General features: G+C 31.2%; 2 protein-coding genes and 1 long non-coding RNA gene across 4 annotated transcripts; all 3 read right to left on the bottom strand.

Moving 5' to 3' along the window:
* Positions 1-469: 469 nt before the first annotated feature.
* On the bottom strand, positions 470-2,704 carry LOC124828032 (putative RNA-binding protein C1827.05c). 2 transcript variants are annotated; one of them, XM_088094025.1, is made up of 8 exons: positions 2,517-2,702; positions 2,292-2,406; positions 2,162-2,217; positions 1,513-1,560; positions 1,333-1,430; positions 984-1,053; positions 786-896; positions 470-674 (listed from the first exon to the last, which is right to left on the bottom strand). In XM_088094025.1, the coding sequence occupies exons 1-8, from the start codon at positions 2,598-2,600 to the stop codon at positions 627-629; spliced, it is 630 nt and encodes a 209-aa protein (XP_087950151.1). In that variant the 5' UTR covers positions 2,601-2,702; the 3' UTR covers positions 470-626. The 2 variants fall into 2 exon arrangements, with proteins under 2 accessions (XP_087950151.1, XP_087950150.1); XM_088094024.1 differs by lacking the exon at positions 470-674 and having other exon boundaries at positions 685-896; positions 2,517-2,704.
* A 3,722-nt stretch (positions 2,705-6,426) lies between these two features.
* On the bottom strand, positions 6,427-7,608 carry LOC124828025 (uncharacterized). The gene is made up of 2 exons (XR_007027977.2): positions 7,405-7,608; positions 6,427-6,789 (listed from the first exon to the last, which is right to left on the bottom strand). It is a non-coding gene; the product is annotated as an uncharacterized LOC124828025 (long non-coding RNA).
* A 904-nt stretch (positions 7,609-8,512) lies between these two features.
* LOC124828030 (phragmoplastin DRP1E-like) lies at positions 8,513-15,833 on the bottom strand. Its single transcript, XM_047301233.2, has 15 exons — positions 15,487-15,833; positions 14,462-14,525; positions 14,117-14,224; positions 13,482-13,583; positions 11,944-11,994; positions 11,772-11,833; positions 11,402-11,492; positions 11,246-11,310; positions 10,915-11,109; positions 10,718-10,837; positions 10,553-10,623; positions 9,784-10,009; positions 9,641-9,691; positions 9,076-9,453; positions 8,513-8,872 (listed from the first exon to the last, which is right to left on the bottom strand). The coding sequence occupies exons 1-15, from the start codon at positions 15,631-15,633 to the stop codon at positions 8,744-8,746; spliced, it is 1,860 nt and encodes a 619-aa protein (XP_047157189.1). The 5' UTR covers positions 15,634-15,833; the 3' UTR covers positions 8,513-8,743.
* Positions 15,834-19,080: the final 3,247 nt, after the last annotated feature.

Genomic DNA, 19,080 nt, shown 5'->3' with positions numbered 1-19,080 from the left:
AATGGTTTGAGAATACTATTCCCTCAATTTGGTATTCATTTCTCTATTTCAATAAAAAAAAAAGTCCTATAATTCAAAAATTGATAACAAAAACATGAGTCTGCAAACTATTATTCTCGACCTTTTCAAATAAATGATAAAATTGTATAATTACTTTTAATATATTAAATAAAACCATGTATTACTAATAAATAGTATCAAATAATACATTAAGACCTAAAATAATTCGAAGCCTAACATCACCCTGTAAAATAATACATTTCAAAAATTTTATTATCAACATACACAATTAAAACTACTTTCCGTTTCATTGAATATTTCTGAGAAGTCAATAAATTAACAGAAATATTTTTTGCAAGATTGTCAATGTTAACAAAAATTAAAAAACGAAGCAATAAATGTGCGCAAACTCTAATTAAGAGTGCAATTGAAGACCAAAAAAGAAGTAAAACAGTAATGAGCCTGAAGGTGATCAACTGCTTAAAAAGTTTATGAATATATAAAATGGATCATGCTTCCTGTAAACATTTGACGGATACAAGGTTTCAGAACTAAGTTCCAAAACTGCGAAAATATTAAAACTAAAAATCCTAAACCAGCAGACTCCTGTGTTTCAGGTTACCAACTCAGTCATCAAACTTTATTTTCTTTGGAGCAGGCTGGATGTTACCCATCTGCAAAGAGCAATTATATATGTAAAATGAGAGCAAAACTCAAGATGCAGAATATTCTCTATTTGTGAAAAGAAATGAACCACCACAGAATGATAAAAGCAAAAGGCTCACAATCTCAGGGCTTTCGTAATCAATGCCAGCAGCCTCTATCCTTTTCCGTCGTTTTTGGTCATGTTTTAGAATCCTCTCCACCAATTTTTTGTGCTCGTCTAAGGTTCTTTCCTGGAATGACAGCATCAAGAACTTAATACTGAGAATCAGACGAGAAATATCAAGCAGATATACTTTATTATCCAATGAACTAGATACCTTGTCATGACGCTTCCGTTCAATTTGGACATAATCCAATGGCTTGTGACGATAACTGAATCCTCTCCATCTACGATGAAAAATAACACACATTCATTTGTTACCTTTGGTCATATTCAAAGAAGAAACTAAATCTTTAAACCTTAAACCAAGGTACATGTATGTTTGAGGGAATTCCTAATTCTCTATTTGTTAGTGATTTTTTTTCAATACTCTAAATAGATATCTTTCTTTTTCACACGTGTAAAAGAAGGAGGTGGAAAGAAAATTGAAGGTTAGACAGACTAAAGTCTACAAAGGGAATCCTTAGAAGGAAATAGATCCGGAAAAAATTTCATTAATAACTTACAATCTTGAATGAACATTCTCCGGAGGTACAACATGAACTTGGAGAAGGTGCTCGAAAAGGAGATAATTGTGCATAGTATCAGCTACAATTTTCGCAACCTACAAATCAAGGCACTATTAAAACAAGGAAACTGAATTTTATTACAAACACAATCAATTAATCTGCAGAAACAACAAATACCTCAGGAGATTCAAATTCTATGTACCCAAAATGTCTTGATTTTCCTGTCTGTTAAAGAACAAGAAACATATATTGTCAGTATCAATCAACTAAAACCAATATCCATCATCACTAAAAGGGCAAATATTGCAGCCCCAAAGAATTTAAAGAAACAAATATCTTGATGGTTGGTTGAAAACCCATAGTTTTTTTCAGAATGTAAGGACCAAACAAAAGCAAAATTACTACAATATTGATTGATTGCAGAGGCTTCAACTTCTCTGAGAAACTCATAACTATTAACGACACAACAGATATTCTGCATTGGAACAGTTTCTTAAATTAAGACCACTCACGAACAAATAAAGCACGAGACAAGAAAAGTAATTTTTCGCCACACAACCATACATTGCATTGTGTCAAAATTGACAACTCTTGAGGGTGCATTATCTATCCTGATGATATCGTGCACAGTCACACACCCATCCACCAGAATAAAAGATTATACAAAAATAATCACTGAAATCCACAGGTAAAATTAACTACATGAGTAAATAGATCAGAATAAACAAAGTATGCCACAATTATCAAATTGACAAAATCACACAATAATGCAAATAATAACAAGCACGGACATTAAAGCAGACTAGTTAACATGCAAGCAACTAACCTTTTTATTTCTCGCGATTCTCAACCTTTTGATGGTTCCAAATTGACCAAAATAACCTACAAAATGCAATCGTAAACACACACTCCACGAAATCCATCAAAAATCTGACAAAAGAAAAATCCATGAGCACCTTCCATCTCCTTCTCATAGAATCCATGCGGAATCCTGGATACGTACAATACCGTGGAGGTATTCTCCGGCGGCTTCTGTTCGGCGAGCTTGCGAGCAGGACCACCTTCCAAGGGCTTTACCAATTCAGAAACAAAATTAAGCACCATACTGACACAATAAATTGAAAAATAAAAGGAAAAGTTAACTGAACAGAGAGCACACAGAATCGGTATTATCAACTTACCAAAAAATCAGCACCCTCAGATGGCTTGTTAGAGGAAGCCTTTTTCATGTTCTTCTTCATAGCTTTCTTTGCCTTTGTTCCCATCTCAGTGTCTGTTATGCCTAACTACTTCTCTGCAAAGAAACCAAGATATCGTAAATGAGGGTGGCGAGGGATTGCGTTAAAACCCTAACCCAGGTCTATCAGACTCAATATTTTAAGGCTGATTATTTCACCATATAATGTTTTTTCTTAAATATTTTAATTTATTTTTAATTAAATATCACAATTTAATATTTTATTATTAAAAAATAGCTGTAATATATATATATATATATATATATATATATATATATATATATATATATATATATATACACACACACAAAAAGACCACATATATTTAATTTACCAATAAGCTATTTTATAATCAGGATATTCACCTATTTGTAAAAATATTTATTTCTTAGAATAATAATTTAATTTTCACGTTGTCACCAAATAGGTTAAAAGTTGAGGGAAATTTTTCTATTTTCAAATGCTCTGTAAATAAATTCTCACAGGAAGAATTCATAATCTAACTTTACCCCAATCCCATACTGACACATCACCAGAACAAATAATTAAATAATTATTGGAGTAAGGGAAAATTATATGTTTACTACAGTTTTCTACAACAATTTGACAGAGTTCATGTGTCAATTTGTTACTAGTTTATTGTTTATTTTTTTAATATACAGATGTGGAAATAAAAAACTACACACTTTTAATGATGTAATATATTTTTGGTTCAACTTTTAAAGTTTTAACCCAAAAAAACCTACTTCACGAGTTCTATTTTCGCATTTTAGTTGTTTCTTCTTAGTTTTGTATTATATTTTTTGTTTGTTTTTGGTAACTTTTGAGACTGAATATTGTGTATTTTTTTTTGGTGTATTAATTATTTTGATATTATTGATGAAGTAACGGTATGGTTGGTTATTATTATTTTTTTGGTTTAATGTCTCGATGAGACCTTATTTTGGTCTGAAATTTTAAATAGATATGCTTTTTGACGTCTCAATTGAGTCATTATTTTTGTAAAATTGAAACAATTAGAGGTGTGTCGTGGATGCCTTTCAGGTTAATTAATTATCCAAATTCATCAATTGAAAGCCATTAATTAAAAGCTTAAATGGTTGTTCCCACAAGTAGAGCTAGCGGAGGCGTTAAGAGACTATGCTGAGAGAGAAACACCTATGTATCACGCGGAGCGATTGCCTGATATATACTTAAAGAGAGAGGACCTCAACCATGGTGGCTCTCACAAGATGAACAACGCTCTTGCTCAAGCCATGATTGCTAAACGAATGGGTTGCAAAAGCATGGTCATGGCCACTGGCTCTGGACAACACAGCCTTGCAACAACTGCAACATGCGCAAAACTCGCTTTGGAGTGCACGGTTTTCATGGCCAATTTTGCGCTCAAAGTGATGGACAATGAATTTTTGTCGAGTCAGAAGAAAATGTTCAGGGCCCAAACTGAGAAAGATCCTTCGGATGTTGGACCATCCATTTCTTCCCACTATGTACTCCTATATTGCAACAGATAAGCTCTCTTGCTTGGTTATGGAGTATTGTCCATGAGGAGATGTGCACGTGCTCTAACAGAGGCGGTCATACAAGAAATTCTCGAAACAAGCAACTAGGTAGGAGTTGTGAACTTTTCCAATCCTTAGTGACTAGAAAACAACAATTTTGTTTTCTCCGCGTTGGAGGTTGAAGGAAGAGTGTTTCTTGTTGGAACAATCGGTACCGTTATAGAATTTTGCACAGTGGAATAACTTATAAAGCGGAAAGCGTGTTCAGTCAAACTCTTAATAAGATGGTCAGTTTTATAAATTTAATTTACTTAGAGACAAATTTCCAAACAGTTGATGTGTATAAAACAGTAAAGAGTATAGAGAGCAAGAAAATTCAACACAGAATTTTTATCCTGGTTCGATTCAAAAGAATCTACGTCCAGTTGTTAATCACTATAAAAAGTGATTAACGTTTTCACTAAAAATAGTTTCACAAGTTTACAATAGAGTGAATGAAACAGAAAACAGATAAAACCTTCCTTCGAACGAACGAACCGGAAGAACAGAAACTTTGCCAACTTGAAGAGAACCGCTCCGACCTTTGACCCACAAAGCGCGAGCTTCTCCTTTTCACAAGACCAGGCAATGTAATGAACAAGCTTTTGGAACTTCCTCAGATCACACTGTATTCTCAAAAGCTTTTTGTTCAACTGTTATTTTCTAATTTCACCAAAACAAAATATATAGCCAAGTACACTGAATGCCAAAGGTCAACTCCCAACTGCCATGAATAATCGATTATTGTAAGTGATAATCGATTATTCAAGTCCGTTACAGGGTTTTCAAAAAGTGATAATCGATTATATGAAGTGATAATCGATTATTCCTGTATGACTCTGTGATAATCGATTATTGCTATTCTATAATCGATTATTGAAGATAAAAATGCAAGCTTACAAGGTTTACAAGAATTTCCTACTACATTTAATTTCTACAAATTGCTTTTAACTAATTTTAATATCTTCTTCAACTAAACATCTTGTAGCATCATCAAAACAAATTTCTTCAAGATTTACCAATACTCCTTATTGGTAACAATCCGCGTTGGAGGTTGAAGGAAGAGTGTTTCTCTCTTTCCCTTTTCGTGCATATCTCTTAGGATTTTAGGGTTCTAAAGAAGAAAAGGGGTTTCCCCCTCCTCGCGCTTCCAATCGAAGAAGAAAAGGGGTTTGCCCAATTTGCCCTTGAGTACATCTGATTTGACCTTTGTGCAATCCAGTTTTTAATACAAAAATCAATTCAAACTCCTTTATAATGCCATGTGTGATTAGTGAATGCACTGACCACGCCACGTAACCCAAACTTAAACGACCGTTTGTCCAATTTGACGGCAGGCCTATAATTGCATCAATTTTACAAAAACAAGGACCCAATTGAGACGCCGAAAAGAAAGAGAACCTATTTGAGATTTCGAACCAAAATAGGGACCTACCGAGACATTAAACCTATTTTTTTTTATATTCTAAATTTGTTTTTAGATATAGTGTAAGGCAAAATACATTGTTGAGATGAATGAAATGCTTAAGGATATCGATTGTGTTTGGATTTGAGAGATGCCTTTCAAATGGTGTCTGTACATAAAAAGATCTATAGACATTTGTTATCTTCTATTGAAAGAGATGGTAAATCGTTAGATTTGTGTCAATGAATTGTTTCACATTAAGCAAAGATTGGTACATTTATCGTTGTTGATGTTTGTATGTGTATGGGATTGCCTATAGGTGGATTAAAGGTACAATTTGATGAAAATATATAAAGACATTAGTAAAAGGATTAAATGCATTGTATGTATTGATGAAGATTATAAGACAATGTTTGTAGTTTGTATATATTGATTTATTTTGTTGTATTGTATTTTTTGAAAAAATCTAGAGTTATAAGTAATATCTCTTGTATAACATTAAACAATATCAATAATTTGTCAAATTACATTTAGGCGAATATTGTTCATAGATTTTTGGTGAAGTAGGTTAGTTATTACAGGTAACATGTGGGTTGAATTTGTTGTATATATTTTCTTGAAGTTGTAATTCACTGTTTATTAAATAATTTAGTTTTATTTCCAAGAATTTTACAATAGCCTGGTCAACAAAAATTGAGTCTTTGTTCAAGAACAAAGAAGTAAGCAACCTCACATTGTAATTTGTCTTTATATTTGTGTTTACGATGTGGTTATGGTTATATCTTTATATTTTGTATGGTGTTGTTCACAATGCTTTTCATAATGATGAAGAAACAGTTCTGAAATAAGTGGACGATAATATTGACAAAAGTTGAAACGAAGTTATGGTGAATAAAGTGAAACCAAATGAAAGGCACAACATGAACATACTTAACAACAAGAATGTTAACAAACTAATGTATTTATACTAAACTATGTTAACAACACATAACTATTTCAGTCCCTTTTACTCTCATAACCCACAAATAAAGTTTTAACGGCACGATTCTTAAACCATTTTCATAGTTCAACCTTCATCCGCATATACATATTACTTTGGTCTCTATCAACCTCATATCTTGCACCAACATTTTTACTGACATCATCCTTAGCCAGCTGTTTCAAACCATTCTTCTAACTCAGAAATAAGAAGTTCAACTTCCCGTATAGACTGTTCAATTTCAAGACGCAAAAGGTGATTCTTTTGTGTAGTATTGTGGTTCTTAATAACCTGAAAAATGATGTAACAATTTATTCAAGGAATAAAAAAAAGAAAGAAAATTTGCATTTAACAAAAAACAATCAAAATACACAAAGCACTTCTAATAAGAGTGTCACCTACTTTGACATTTATCTAATACAACAAATGGAGAAATTTTGTTATTCGGTAATTAAACTGAGTTGCAATTGACAAAATAATCAAAAAAATCATAACTAAAACATTAACAATCATACCATTAGTCCTACATCATCTTACAATATCAACAAATTTTATTCCAATTAAAAGTATATACACATGGTTTACTCAGAACAAGTAAACACATTATGGAACTTTTTCATTCTTCAATTCCAATGAAGCACGACATAAACTCTCCTATCAAATGCTAATAAATTAAACTATCTCAATTATATTTACTCAAACACACTGAGTTGTCCAGAATGTTAAAAAGTATGTTTCATTTCGATTTGGCAGGAAAAAAAAAGTTTTTTTCTTAACAAAATATAAATGCTCAAAAAAAAGCTGAAAAAAAATGTTCTATAAAAATATCTGAATGTTCTTGTAACAGTTATGTCATTCAATTACTTTGTCACAAAAGGAAAAATTAACACGGTATTGTGAACGTACCAACTCAGATCGCTTGTTAGAGGAAACCCTTTTCATGTTCTTCTTCGTAGCTTTCTTTAGCTTTGTTCCCATCTCACTGTCTGTTATGCCTAACTACTTCTCTGTAAAGAAAGGCCTTCGCGATGAGATATAGTAAAGGGCGGCGAGGGATTGTTAAAACCCTAACGCATGCGTATCAGACTCTATTTTAAGGCTGATTCTTTCACATATAATGTTTTCTCTTAAATTATTTATTTTATATTTTAATTAAATATCACAATTTAATAATTTATTATTAAAAAACAGCTGTAATATATATATATAAACCATATTGAAATGTGAAACACTTAATGAATATTTTCCTTAGGAAATTATTCTTACAGTTATTATTATTTTATAAAACCACCATATAATTTTTTCCTTAAATAATTTAATTTATATTTTAATTAAATATCACAATTTAGTATTTTATTGTTAAAAAGCTGCTGTAATTTAGTTATTTAAAAAGGAGTTGATTCTTAAATTCATCATCTTTTCTATTTTATTTTCAAATCTATTAAATTAATTTTATATTTTTAAATTGTTAACGAGAAAGTTAAACAATTTTATTTCAAATTTATTAATCTAAATTTATATTTTAAAATTGTTAATGAAGAAGTTGAATTCATAATTTTTTTTCTTTTTTTTTTAATTTTACTACTAAGTTATAGCTCCGGATATTCATCTATTAGTAACAAGATTATTTTCTTAGAATAATGATTTATTTTTCACATAGGTTAAAAGTTGAAAAAAATTCTTCTATTTTCAAATGTTCTGTAAATAAATTCTCACGGGTGAAGAATTCATAACCTAACGGTACCCCAATCCCATACTGACACATCACGTATTGGAGTAAGGGAACAAGAGGAACTACAATTACATATAATTTAAGGATATTCATGCGTACAGTAGAGAAGGAGATTAGGATAGTTGTAATCGATAGGGGTGGTTTAGAAAAAACCTACAACAAAAAAGTGTACAGATAAGTGCAAATACAGGGTCCCAAATCAAATGAACTAGCTTGTAAACCCCTAATGTCAAAGTCTGCAACTGAATTCGTAGGATATATGCCATTCAACTAGAAAAAGTATTCAAATTAAAAAAAATGTAATTTTAATTTTTAATAAAATAATATAGTTTGTGACCTCTTTTCATGTACAAACTCCTGGGATAAGAAACAACAATTAGCTCCATCTATCCTATGATTTTGTTTTTAATGTCAATGAATATACAAAGCTTATTTTGTTTTTAATGTCAATGAATATACAAACCTGAAAACTCAAATAATATAGACTCTAAAAAAGTCCCATGGCAACCGAGATCATCGTGCCCAGGAAACAGAATCAATTTCATCCCTTGCTGCTTTATACAGTTCAAGCCTTTGGGCACATTGTTGCCTCCTCTCCATCAAGGCAGGGTCTTCATCTAACAACTGGGATAGCTGTTTAGGCTGCACCAGTAGTAATAGCAGATCAAACATCGTGAATATATTTGAAATAAAAATAACCACAGAACTTACAGTTTTGTTGTATAAAAATTAAAATTGGATACCTCACTTTGGAAGTATATCCGAAGCAAACCAAAATTCTTCCATGATTGTGTAATATTTGTTACCAGAATAAGAGAGCAATTAAAGTTAAAGCGGACTATTACCTCTTTCTTCCCTATTTGTGTGTAGAAATGGTTTAGCAATGATAGTTTTGCTTCTCTGACTTGACAAAAAACCACAGCCTTTGGAATAGTGTTCTTGAGAGTGTCTGACACCATACCAATATAGGAAGTCACATTTGATCCAATCCTCCTGTAATGTCCTTCTCCATATCGATCCTCATTGGGGGTAGCTTGATTAGCTGGATTTCCGGCTTTCTCCATTTCTTGAGGAAGTCTCCGGAAGAACTCCACAGTGAGATACGAAGCTTCCATGTCGACCAGTCGAATAGCTGTCTTCTTACTCTCTTCACGGAACTTCTCTAAAGCCTCATTTGTAGCTGCAGCTAGTTCGGCTTGAAGAGTTGGGAAACGTCTTAGTTCCTATTCAATCATAAATTCATAGTTTATTTCTAGGAACCTTAAACCAACAAAGATACTATAAAATAAAAGGACATAACTTAGACACAGTTCTTTTTAATGCTTTTGATGTTTTCCTATCAATAATGAAGTTTTACCTACTGTAGGTATGTGTCTCAAGTTATGTCCAAAAATAAATCCCAAATTTTACCTGAGTTTCAGCTATTGATTTCCTCACAAGTTCTTTCAAGACAAAGTGAACCTACATCGAAATCAAAGAAATCCCGCTTTAATTTCTATGTAAGATTTAATTAAAAAAGAAGAGGAGGAAAAAGTACAACCAGGTATACTTACTGCATCAACTGAAGCTTCAGCAGGGCCTCTAAAGTAGCTGAGAGCTCCCTCGATCAGGCGACGGTAACCTTGCTCTGGGGCAATTAAGTGAGGCTGGTAACCATCTGCCTCTGATACCACTTTCCTTACATTTTGAAGAGATAGATGACGGTCAAATGGAAGCTTCCGTAACGCAGCAGGAAGCTGATTATCAAAGACATTATAGATTTTATCTCCACCTGATCGCCTATGACAATAAACAAAAGGGTCATATGTAACCAAAGATACCTCTCAACTTGTAGACCACAAAGAAAGATTATTCATGACTATCATTCCAAATTGCTTTACCATATTCAGGTGGTACATTAAATTAGTATACAGTGCTTTTTGTCTAGAAAAGAACAAGAACCAAAACAAAACCAGATTTTAAATAGGATTTAGCTAGATGATGGTGGGGAAAAGTCATACCTAGTTTGAAGTAAGTGCATGTTTATTAACGACCTTCTAAGGGAAATAGTTGGTTTTTCTCTTTCCTTTTTTTCGTATGAAATTGCAAGAAAAAAACTATTTCACTCAAATTAAGCTAACCCAAACATACACAATAAAACCCTTGAGGATGGTTGAAAATAGTCGAGTTTCAATAACAACATGCCATCCACCCAAAAATAAAATCAAATAAACCAGTATCATATAGAGTAAAATTGAACATCTAGCAAATATTTACCCTCCGAAAAAAATTCAAATAAGATAGTTTAATAGAGTAAACGTGAATATCATAGCATATATTTACCCTCCGTCTAAATGCTCCTTGAATATCTTATCAAATGCGCGGCATAGTTCTAGGATGGTGTATAGTTGAGCCTGTACGAGAAAAAATAGTTAAAATATTCTTCTGCAGCATACTATAGAAAGAGTACGTACATTCAGGAAATAATCACAAATATAAACCACTCACCCCAGCATCAAGAGCGATTGGTCTCCCAATCTGATTCATCTCTGATTCAAGTTCTTCAATTGTTTTGTTTATCAAAGATGTTATACTGGGTATTCGTGCCCTAATTACTGACTCCAAATGCTACAATATAATTAAGATGATTAAAATAACAAATTTTTAATTAAAGAAAGGAAAGAACAACTTTCTGAAAGACAGACCTGTGAGAGAAGCTTTGCAAGGTATACGGAACCCATTTGATTGGCTAAGTGTCCATAGTCAGGACTGGTTTCAAAATACTCACTCTCCTTACGCCTAGCAACAATCATATCAACGTTTTTATTGATATCTGCTTGGGATCTATTTACTACACCAACCCAGGGGTGTTGCAGACGGTAAGATCTTCCTTCAAGGACCTTAAGGGAAAAAAATGGGTAAGGCAAACTAATTATATGGTTATACAGGGCACTGCTAAAACTTTTAGAAATTTAAAGGTATACATCATAACCACAGCGAGAGAGGGAACATGCTAGAAGGAGAAAGAAAGATTACATCCAATGCATTAGTTCCTTTGTCCATTAAATCCAGTTTTGTCAACACTCCAAATGTCCTCTCACCTGGATTATTTATAGTCAAGGATTTCAGTGACAAATAATGACCCGAGCAAAGGTAATAAACAAATCATCATTCCACAGAAAATTTATGTACCAGAGGGATCCACCTCCTTCGAAAGCTTAATAGCATCCGAAGTTGCTATGTCCTGGTTCGCCGGAGATATTGCCAGTATAATACAATTAGGCTGTCAAAGAATCAAGTATAGTACCAGTTAAAGTAAATGTGTATCTTACCACCATCACCTCTTGGTGACCAATTTATAAATAAACATTTCAACAAGGTATAAAATGGTAATCAACTACCAACACCATAGAAACGGAGAAATTGGAAATAGGCAGTTTATGTCTCCAGTCTCAGTGGTGAAAGTACAAGAGCTAAATGAAATAACAATGAATTATCCAATCAAGGTTATTCAATAGGAAGAGTGAGAAGAAATTAAGCAAAGTCAGAAAACTTCTTTTACCTTCTCAACATAAGACCGAACCATATTTTCAATGTCTTCAACAATAGTCTGAGGCTGTCCCTCTGAAAATGACAATTGCTAATCAGTATAAACTAAAAACTCTATCACATAGTCCAAAACAAAATTACAGTGATAAATTGAATGCAATTGATAAATTGAATGCAAGTCATACCTACAGCAACTTTAGTCAATCCAGGTAAATCAATCAAAGTTAGGTTGACAACTGCTCACACAAACGGAGATTGAATAAGGAAACACACATAACTGAAAAACTAGTCAAATGTTATGCCACATAATTATACATAAAAGTAATACTGGTGAAATGAACTCAACTAAGTAAAAAAATGAATGAGTATAAATCAAATATAAAATTTTACAAATGATCAGTGCTTAACATCAAATATATAGAGGCAATCAAGAGCAAAGGTCATGAGTAAACTATAACAAAGCAGCTGTAACTACCAAGATAGCAAGTGAAAGTGTAGATAAGACTGGTGAATCCGATTGCCTGACCCAGCACAACGGACTAACATTATTTTCAATTTTTTTTAATTATAGCAATTATTTTTAAAAAGAAGTTGACCCATGAGACTATGTCCTGGGTCAGGATAGTTAAGCGTGCACCAAATGGGTCGGATCAACATTGCTCCACTTCAATTTAGATCACTATTTTCCAGTCTAACCAAACCTGTATTATGAGTTATTCGGATTGTCCAATTGGTCAGTCCAATTTTGCCAGCTGCCCTTATTAAAAGATGTTCTAGTCCTGCTTTATTTAATTGGAAGCAGAGCTGGGGAAGTAGATTTCAGCAAATCAGCAAGCTTTGTACGTACAGGTGGAACAAAGGCAAAAAAAGGAGGGCAAATTCATTTTACAATTTATCGGCCTTAGTAGTTGGAAACTGAAACTACACAAATAATGGGGTAAGAAGCGCCTGAAGACCTCTGTAAATTCATGTTAGTCTAGTCTTCCCGTAAATCCATTTCTTTAGGCTATTCTTCGTCCTTATAATATAGCTTAAGGACAGGAAACGGTTCATGTAATAGGTTTTCAAAATATTCAGATTGTTGATACTTCTTTTTCTTAGTCTTTCCCTTTGCCATCACGTTATTTTTTTATGTCATCCCCTAATAGCCAGATTTATAGCATTTGCCAGTGTTCTATATTTTACCTGTATTAGATGTATAGGAAGGCTCCTGATATGTTAACATTTCTCACTTTACTTAACTCTGCCTATCTTCAAATGTAGTACACGACAGCCTAGAGCTTGAATTCCTCTGGTTCTTAGAGTTGTAATGATATTTTTGATGGCAAGTAAAGAAGGAATAATAGTAATTCAAGTGTTTAAATATTTAGAAGGATAATAGACGTTCTTCCTTCCTCCCTTGGGGGTTTCTTTCCTTTTGAACAACGAGATTGTTGAGTTCCTTATGGTATTCAGCCAATGATTATTTCGAGGGAGATTACTTCACAAAAAAGCTAACAGATAATAGGAATCTGTTATATTGATCAACACACCATTTGGGTTATTGCAAATTATTTTACTTTGAAATGGTATGGGAATACTATTACCTCAGTTTGGTATTCATTTTTCTATTTCAATAAAAAAAAAATCCTTTAATTCAAAAATAGATAACAAAAACATGAGTTTGCAGCAAATCATCCATCTAGTAGTAAGAAGTTAAAGGCAATAAACAATAAAAGTGCACCATGTGGAGAGTAAATGCTAAGGTGAATTGGAACAGGAGATATTTGCTTTGTCTTCCCCGTTACTCTATCAGTTTCATTCTGAATCTCCTGGCGAACAAAAGCTACAAAAAGAAATTAAAATTATAAAAAGGAATGAAAATATCAGTTAGATTATAAACACCACACAAATAATTGCACCAGTGAGCTAACTGTGAAGCAGTACAATTATCGCAAGATAGCAGTGTATGATAAATTGCAAGCGAACTAGTAGTTTAAGGATAATGACAAAAAAACAAATCGCTAGAATGAGTAAATCCACAGTTAATTAACGCTGGCTGTGAGTCTAACAACACGAAACCTAAAATATACTACACAATTATAGGGGAAACGCACGCAAAAACAATTGAAACACAACGGAATCAAAGAAAAAAAAACCACAAAACGGAAACAAGCTTTCAAATTGTTCTACAAGCAAGACAGAAACAGGAGAAGCAAAAAAGAACATCCTATCATATTTCTATGATTAGCAAATAATTTATTCATCACAGCACAAGTCTCAACTCGTGAAAACCATCAACTAGTAAACCATTAAATACATAACAGTAACACGAATTACACCAAGCAGCAAGCAAAATCAGTTACTGAACCACAATACCATAATCAGTGATCTTTTTCCCTGGCATGTGAAGAAACTCTGCATACTCCTTCGCTTTGCCATCAACCTTGTGAAGCTGCAAGACTAATGGACGCCTCGTCACAATTCCTGCAATTCAAACACAAACTCCAATTCAAAATCAATTAGCTAAATTAACTAAGATTTTTTTGGACAAACTTTTCAATAAGCTCAAACGAGAGTTTTCAAAAAATTAAAATGATGAAATAAGTTTAATTAATTTTATGTTTATTATTTTCCTTTTGTTAAGTTTATCAAACTGCGCCTAAATAAATATCACACTCCACAAAAATAGAAAAGGAACAGAGAGAGAGAGGGCGAGCGAACCTGATCCTCTAGGAAGAAAGTCACGTCCAACGATGCTTTCCAGAACCGAAGACTTACCCGAACTCTATTAATTTTCAATAAATAAACAAATAAATTAATTTTATTTTTTGAATGATTCTTATTTTAGAACTGAACAAAGATTTGTATTAAACGATTATGTAGATTCAATTCAAAAGTGAAGCTCAAATTTTTGCCATAAAACAACGCCTAAGAAATTGTATCTGTCTTTTCTCTTTTTATTTTTGGATGGTTGTAGTTCTGCTCCTAGCATACAGCAGAACATGTTGACGTTTTGAACAAAAACTTATGAAACAAATGTTTTGTGTTTTCTCTCCAGTTGAAGTTTTACTTCACATAACAAATATCTGTAATAAAGAATTGTACGCATTGATCATGGAGGTAAAACTCTAATTTTGACTAGGGAACGACACAAACAACATCAAAGAAATAGTATATATGCTTTCTCTTCTTATTTTTGGATTGTTTTACTTCTACTCCTATGATACAACAGAACATGTTCAAGTTTCGGACAAAACTTTACGATTCTTTACAGCTGTTGTTTGGCTATTCTCTGATTGGAGTTTCACTTAACCTAGTAAAGGTTCGTATTGAAAGATCACAGGGATTAATTATCAAGACGAAACTCTAAGCTAAACTCCAGAACAACATAAACAGCACCAAAAACACGTATGTTTTTTCTGCTTATTCTTGGATCCTTCACCTTTTACTTGCATACAAAGAACATGTTGACGTATTGGAAAAAAACTTCGATGTATTATTTCCTTCTAAGTGTGTTATTTGAGTTATTCTTCGAATCAAATTTTAATTCGCGCAATATAAAGGTTTGTATTCAAGGTTTCTACAAATTTGATTAGCGAGGTGAAACTCTAATTTGACTGGAGAACAACACAAACAAACAGAACCTAATAAATTCTACGTGAGTTTATTTTCTCCTTTTGTTTTTAGATGATTTCTACTTCTACGAACAGAGCATGTTCATGTTTAGTGATGGTGAAGGTGATGACCTGACCGCCGACGACGGCGACAGAAGGAAGAGCTTCCCATAGAGAAGAGAAGGCGTTGTTATCGGCGTCGCCGCCATAGTCGCCGAGCACGGTGCAGGCCTGCTGGATTCTGTTCACCAAACCGATCAAACTCTCCATGCTCGTCATCTCGTGAGGAAGAAGATGATGATGAAGGTGTAGAGGAAGCACAGAGGATTCAGAAACCCTAGACTTTTGCAGAGAGTGGAAGAAGAAATTCTAGAGAGAGAGAGAGAGAGAGAGAGAGAGAGAGAGGAGAGAGACTTAAAGGACAAGTTAGTTACAGACAGAGAACAACGAAAGAAGGTGAAGGAGGGAAAAGCAATGAAATTATGTGGAAGGAGTCCACCGTTACATGTTCTCTCTTACAAGTTTGAATTAATTATTTATTTATTTTATTATTATTATTTTTTTCAAGCCGCATAGTGAAAAGATGCATATTTACAGTAAATGAATTACAATATATTATTATCATCTATTAATACTTTTATTTTCATCTATTAATATTAAGAAAGTTACATAGAGAATGGTGTAATTCTTTTATCATTTTAAGAATGAAATTAATTCATAATAAAATGTTCTTTTAAATTTTGTGGTAAATGACGATTTTATTTCAAACCCTTTTAGTATATAAATGGCACTTCGTTAAAATTGTTGAAATATATTTCCTAAATGATAATTAGTCAAGTATATAGAATCAAATTTTTTAAAGTATATTTTTTAAAAACATTTCAGAAATATATTTTTTAAACAGTCTCATAACATGTATTTTTTAAAATTTTAAAAAACTAAGAAAGATTTTATTTTGAAAAAATTGATTGAACGATCTATTAAATGACGATAAATAATAGATAGATCATCAACTATCCATAAATAAGTGAAATATATCTTACAGAGATAAAAATAAAATTTAGTCGTTTTATAATCTGAGGTAAAATGTAAGGAATTTTATTTCATAGAGATAAAAACTAAAAAAAATTATTCTATAGGTACTAAGAACATGTTTAAATTTAAATTATTACAATAACTATGTATATATAGGAGAGTTCAAATGACACAAGTGTAAATCACATCAAACGACCATACTTTCGATAATATTTAACTAGATACTTTATTCTCAAAAAGTGCTATTAAATCAATACAAAATTAGAAACAAACTTAAATTTTATTCGATAGTTCATCAAAATTAACATAGTATATATAACTCATAAAATATAGACAAATATGAAATGTTTGATTTGTCAGTGTTAATAATTTGTTCTAAATTTTAATATACATGTGCTTATAATTAACAATCTGATCGTCAAAAATTAAGTTTTGAAAAATATTAAAAGATATATATGATTTTATTCTTATGGACTGAATTTTTAGAATATAATGAATACTGATTATTGTCAGTTTTAAGAAAATTCATTATCAATCAGAAATTATCAGATTATAAGTCATCATTGACTATAAAATAATTATTAAAAATAATAAAATTATTATGATTATATGAAAGTAGGAAAAGAATTTACATATGTGGAGCCAAATTTTGACAAATGTTCTGGAAAGCTTGAAAGTGTTTTTCTTTTCTTTCGCTATTACTTTTGTCCGTTAGGGATTGTTTTTTGTTTTGCTTTAAGAGAAAGTGGGAGCGACAATTGTTTGAACGTCGAAAATTCAAAGTTAATAGTCATTTGGTGATGTAATATTGTTCCTGTGTGATGACTCTTTCAAGAACAAACGAGGCGGCGTCAATATTCAACCACTTTCCAGGTTTTTTCATTGGGGTGAATGCGGTTTAGTTTATAGAATTTTTTTAATCATTTAAAAATACATTTTTATTATTATTACATTATCTAATATTAACATACAGGAATACTTTCTTCAAATATTATACTTGAGTTACTATATATTTAGTATTTTTTTAAACATTTTAACATCATTTACACTGAAAAAAAATTACTCTACAATCAATAATAACAATCATAAACATTATTATGGATCAATCACAAGATAACACGTAGATAATATTAAAATGTTATCAAAAAAATATTGTCAAAGTACCATTATTTTAATTTTAGTATGTTAAAATCATGAGATTGTTCCACATAAAAAAAAATATTTTGATACTTAAACATTGAATCATAAATATTATATTTCCTTGTTTTTTTTATGTATATAATTTCATATAGTATTGGAAAGATCCTAAATTATTTGAAATTAGGATTCTTTTCTGGGGATAAATCTTTCTCTTTTTTCAAGACTAACTAGGTCCATCTTTGTTAATATAAATTGTTTGGTATATGTATATTTTAGTATTGTTGTCGTTTTACTTTGTGTTTGAATACAAAAATTCATAGTTTTTAAGATATTCACGAGAATTTGAATTGATCTTATGTTAAATTATTTTATTTTTTGAATATTTGTTTTAATAAGATAATTCAAATTTACTGAATTTTAGTTTTCTTATTTAGATAAAATATTTCAATTATTATTAAATTTAGACAATTATTAAAATACTAAGTAGTTATTAATATTTCAAAACTATCAATATTGACTATCTGTTTTAGTCGATTTTTATTGATAATATTTTTCAATCAAAATTCATTAATATTTTATTAATTGATATTAAAAAATGTTTTTTCTTGATTAATTATAGTGAGATTGACCATAATTATTTAGGTTACCATTGAACAAAATTATTTTTATAATGTCATTTTTAGTTACAGTTATTTTTGTTGACCTTTTGGTTGATGTTGAGTGAAAAAATTTCCTAGTTAACATTGACAAAAAATAATCCAGTTAATTTTAGCCAAAAGTTTTCTTAGTTAACATTAAAAAAAAAAATCTAACAAACTATTAAAAAAGAATAATGTTATTGTCTTTGATAAGAAAATTAATCATTGCAAACATCGAGAGAAAAAATCACAACATACATCAATCGAAAAAATCTATATCAGATCTGCCAAAAAATAGTTTTCTGACATTGGTCAAGAATTTTGACTATTATTTTAGAAGAAATAGTTAGAACAAAAAAAATAATAATATAAATAAAAGATAATCTCGTATTCAAATCAATAAGAAAAAAAAAAAACTTACTCAAGGCAAAAAGTAATTATCCTAAATTTGACTAAGAAAATTATAATTATAGTTGATCCAGAAATAATTTTGACTTACATTGACTAGAAAATAAATCTAATTGATGTTGGTTGAAAAAATAAAACTTGACTAACATAATTGAAATTACCTCGTCGACATAAACTAAAAGCAATAACATTAGTAAATAAACACCATCAATATTCATAAAGGAAACTCAAATTATTGCCTGAGAAATAACTCTAGTCTAACATTAATAAAATAACCGTGATGATGTTGATTGAAAAAAAACACAGTAAACTTTAATAATGTTGAGAATATAAAAACTTAAACCTTGTCCAAGTCTATAATAATTCAGGTCAAGTCGATGACATCGTAATTAAAATGAGTTAAGGAAAAAAAATATAAAAAGAATAATATGAATTTAGGAATATAAATAATTTTAAGTTTTTACTTTTCTTCGTGAAATATGAAATTGTATAATCTCTTAAGTAA

The sequence above is a fragment of the Vigna umbellata genome, chromosome 7, assembly GCF_029865625.1.
Source record: "Vigna umbellata cultivar VRB3 chromosome 7, Vumbellata_1.0, whole genome shotgun sequence".
Taxonomy (NCBI): Eukaryota; Viridiplantae; Streptophyta; class Magnoliopsida; order Fabales; family Fabaceae; genus Vigna; species Vigna umbellata.
Note: the sequence above shows the minus strand (reverse complement) of the source record. Positions and strands in the feature narration are given on the sequence as shown.